Genomic DNA, 3,792 nt, shown 5'->3' with positions numbered 1-3,792 from the left:
TAGTTCATGGCATAGCAGGGCACTGTGCGGCATTACAAGGCACAGTTGTAGGTTCACTACACGTTCAAACAAGGCCACACCCTTTTAGGAGACAGGAAGTGTGTAGTACTGTGTGTAGTACTGTAGTACTGTGTAGAAGTCTGTTAGTACTGTTATTTGACTAGACAAGCACGACTGTGCTGCCTTACAGTAAATAAACTTTACAAGCTCAACTCTGGTTTTTGGTCAAAATAAATCCTTATTTACTGCATTAGATGTGAAATATATGCTTACTTCACACACTGGTTTCACACATGAGATTTTACTGCGGCACAGCAGATCAACATTGGGGCATACTGGATCTAGCAACGCCTATGGCTGACAGGCTAGGAAACTTTTTCACTACTGGTTGCAGTTTTTTATTCCATATGTGTAATATATTGTTCCATATACAGTAATTCTCTTTTTTTATACCTTCCATACTTCCTTTCCTTCCTTCCATGGTCTGCCTCAGGAAGAGATTGCAGAGATGAAGAGGAAGATGAAGACCATGAACAACCAGGTCACTCGACTGAGAGACGAGATCACTGAAAAGGAGCTTGCCATCGCCAAGGATCAGCAGGAACACAAGCGTTTGGAGAAGGATAACGAGGCTCTCAAGGTAATGCAGCCTGCCTCATTTCTTCATAGTGGGGTGTGGTTTTGAGTTCCTCATCAACATGCTTTGACAAAAACCTTGGCCAAATGAATACATGTTAATGTAAATTTGCTCCCATGTATTCAATTTAAGTGAATTAAGTATGTTTTGTTTGATGAAATTTGAGTAGCAATGGGAACTATTGACCGACTTCCAAAGCTAAAGATAACCATTATTCACGAGTGGTTTTCTCTTTTTAGGGCTATCTTCACCGTACATTGCCAGCACCTTTTTCATGCCTAATTTGTATACATGTGTGCACCCATCTCTGCAACCTACAGGGGGAGCTGCAGTTAATGAAGCTCCAGCTTGAAGAAACAAAGCAGCATGTTGACAGCCAGAAAGCGGAACAGCAAAAACTGCAGAAGATTATAGCCGATGCTGACGCTGAGCAGGTCCAACAGAAGAAACAACTTGAACAGGTAAATTAAAGAGAAGGAGGTAGACAAGAAGAACTAGAGAAGGAGAATGACAAGCAGAGACTTACAATGTTGGGCAACTTACTTCCAAAATGTAATACATTATATATTACTAGTTACTGCCATTTGAGAGTAATTAGTTACATTATAATATAACTGTCTCGGGGCGACCTCTAGCTCACCCAGTAAGAGCGTGTGCCCCATGTAGGCTGAGGCCTTTGCAGCGGTCCGGGTTTAAATCCGACCTGCTGCCCTTTGCTGCGTGTCATCCCCCATCTCTCTGATCTCATCTCTCTCTCTGACTTTTAATACTTTACACTACTTTTGCATTACTTTTGCTTTCACCAAAATAACATTGGAAGAATGACTTGGCAGGTAGCATGTGAATTTCACCGCGGTATCAATAAAGTCTCATCTTTATCCACGTTAATTCGTCATATTTTATTTATGTTATGTTGTTTTGTCAATCTGACTCTGCAAAGTAACTAAAGCTATGAAATAAATAGTGAAGTAAAATGTACAAGAGGCGTACTTGACTCTGAATTGTGTTTGAGTAGAAGTAAAGTGTACGAGAAAATGAAAATACTCAATTAAAAGTTCCTTACGGTATAGTTCCTTTCCATCGCTGAAAAAATGTGAAGATATTACGTGTAACAAGCCTAAAAAATAATTCCTGACATCTTTATATCTGTAAGCTGCTCAGACACACATCTGTCCGTGCTTAAGTACCGTTTCCAGGACACACGTGTCTCTGTACTGTCTCTGGTTCTGGCGCTGACCACAGGAACAGTGATGTATCGGAAATGGAACTGGAACTGTATCTGTCTCTGCAGTCATCTTAACCATTGAATCCAGCAACAGGAAATAACACTCAGACTTTTTTTGTGCCAAAATATTTTGAGGTGTTGGTAAATTCTTTAAAAAAAACACCACAAAATGTCAGGTTAAAATGCGGTGTAACTTGCGGGTATAATATTACTAAAATGTTATTAATAATGCGTTATCTTACTGCCTTACAGAAAAAAGGAATACATCACTGTAATTCCATTACTTTTGTAACACATTATCCCACTGGAGACTTGAATCTGATTATTTGTTGATAAAACTTCTCTCAAGGTGATCAGAGAGCGAGACAACCTGGGCAAACAGCTGCTGCAACGCAACGATGAGCGTGCGCTGCTGTTTGAGAAGATCAGGATCCAGCAATCAATCCTGAGCAAGGGGGACTTCCACTACAACCAGCGAATGGATGACATCCGCCTGCTCAAGCTGGAGATCAAGAGGCTCCAGCGCAAGAAGAGCATCCTGGACAAGACTGTGCCCAACACAGAGGACCTGAGGTAAAAGAGAGAGAGGGAGAGAGGAAGGCCAGAGTAGGATGAAGAGACAGTGAAGTGGAGGACAATAAACAAGGACAGTCAGCGCTGAAGTGCTCTAAGAAAAGAATTTGGAGTAGAGAAGGAGGATAGGATGGAGAAAGAATGAGATGACCCACAAAGAGCAGTGTTTAGAGTAGAAGCATTCCATTCAAAGAAAGATAGAGCAAGTTGGAGAGAAATCCAGAGTCAGAGGTAGGAATGACTTCCTTTTAACTTCCAATACCATAGAAAACGTTTCTATTAAAATTGCGGCATTTTCAAAGTAAAACTTTCAGTACCTTTCAATACCGTTAAGATTCCACTCAACATGTCACTTAATTTCCTTAATTTTATTATTTATATTCCAATAAAGCATTTTGCGTTATGATTGTTACCTAACCAGGTAAAGGGTTAGAAGTGTTATTGCTTATATTTCCTTATGTTTCTGTTTTTCTACATCTGATTAAAATGACGGTGAACTATGGGGCAAATATACTGTATTAATTGTTAACATAATGTTGTTATGTGAGAATTGTGCAAAATAACATTTAGTTGTTGTGTTGCAGACGAGAGCTGTTTCACCTGCAGAGGGAGCTGCTCAGAGAGAGGATGAGGAACAGTGTCCTCGAGGAACAGCTGAAGCCCATAAATATTCACCGATGGAGGCGACTGGAGGTGAAGCAGTCTTTTAATAGTGTCTGTGCGGATTCGCTTGAAGCCATCACAATCCTAAACTGTATCTATTTTTTCTCTCCCTCACAGTGACATGAACATTTGTATTCCTAGTTTGTGGGACCCCCCACACCCTTCAAGCATTTTTTCAAAGAGGAAAGGCCCTGACTATTAACATTTTGAAATAACTCTCCCCTGCAGGGCAATGACCCGGGCAAATATGAACTCATCCAGAAGATTCAGTCCTTACAAAAACGACTGATCGCCAAGCACCAAGAGCTTGAGGAGCATGAACTCCTTTTACAGGTAAAAACTCTCTCCTCAGTGTGGACACACAAGTACACACACCTACTGTCTGGGATTAAAGTATAAGCCTTGTAATATTAAACCAAAAAAAGAGTCCCAAAAAATGAAAACACACTAACACTAGCTTTACTTAACGTCAGATCTTTGACATGAAAATCATTTTTAATCAATGATTTTATTATTGATTACAATCTAGATTTTATGTTTTTAAATGAAACCTGGTGAGACCATAACCGCGCTGCTGTTCCTATCGAGTCATCTCCCCCTAACTTCAGTTTTATGAGTGAGAATAGAGTGAATAAAAAAGGAGGTGGAGTCGCCATTTTGTTTAATGAGTCATTCCACTGTACGCAAATATGTT

At 40.1% G+C, this 3,792-nt stretch overlaps 1 protein-coding gene across 1 annotated transcript in view; it reads left to right on the top strand.

Moving 5' to 3' along the window:
* The window catches only part of cfap58 (cilia and flagella associated protein 58), a 16,081-nt gene that overhangs the window by 9,619 nt on the left and 2,670 nt on the right, over positions 1-3,792 (top strand). The window contains exons 11-15 of the mRNA XM_032534534.1: positions 494-640; positions 958-1,098; positions 2,212-2,435; positions 3,020-3,128; positions 3,327-3,431. Coding sequence (XP_032390425.1) covers positions 494-640; positions 958-1,098; positions 2,212-2,435; positions 3,020-3,128; positions 3,327-3,431 — 726 coding nt within the window. The remainder of the gene's footprint in view (positions 1-493; positions 641-957; positions 1,099-2,211; positions 2,436-3,019; positions 3,129-3,326; positions 3,432-3,792) is intronic.

This window comes from Etheostoma spectabile, chromosome 13, assembly GCF_008692095.1.
Source record: "Etheostoma spectabile isolate EspeVRDwgs_2016 chromosome 13, UIUC_Espe_1.0, whole genome shotgun sequence".
Taxonomy (NCBI): domain Eukaryota; kingdom Metazoa; phylum Chordata; class Actinopteri; order Perciformes; family Percidae; genus Etheostoma; species Etheostoma spectabile.
Note: the sequence above shows the minus strand (reverse complement) of the source record. Positions and strands in the feature narration are given on the sequence as shown.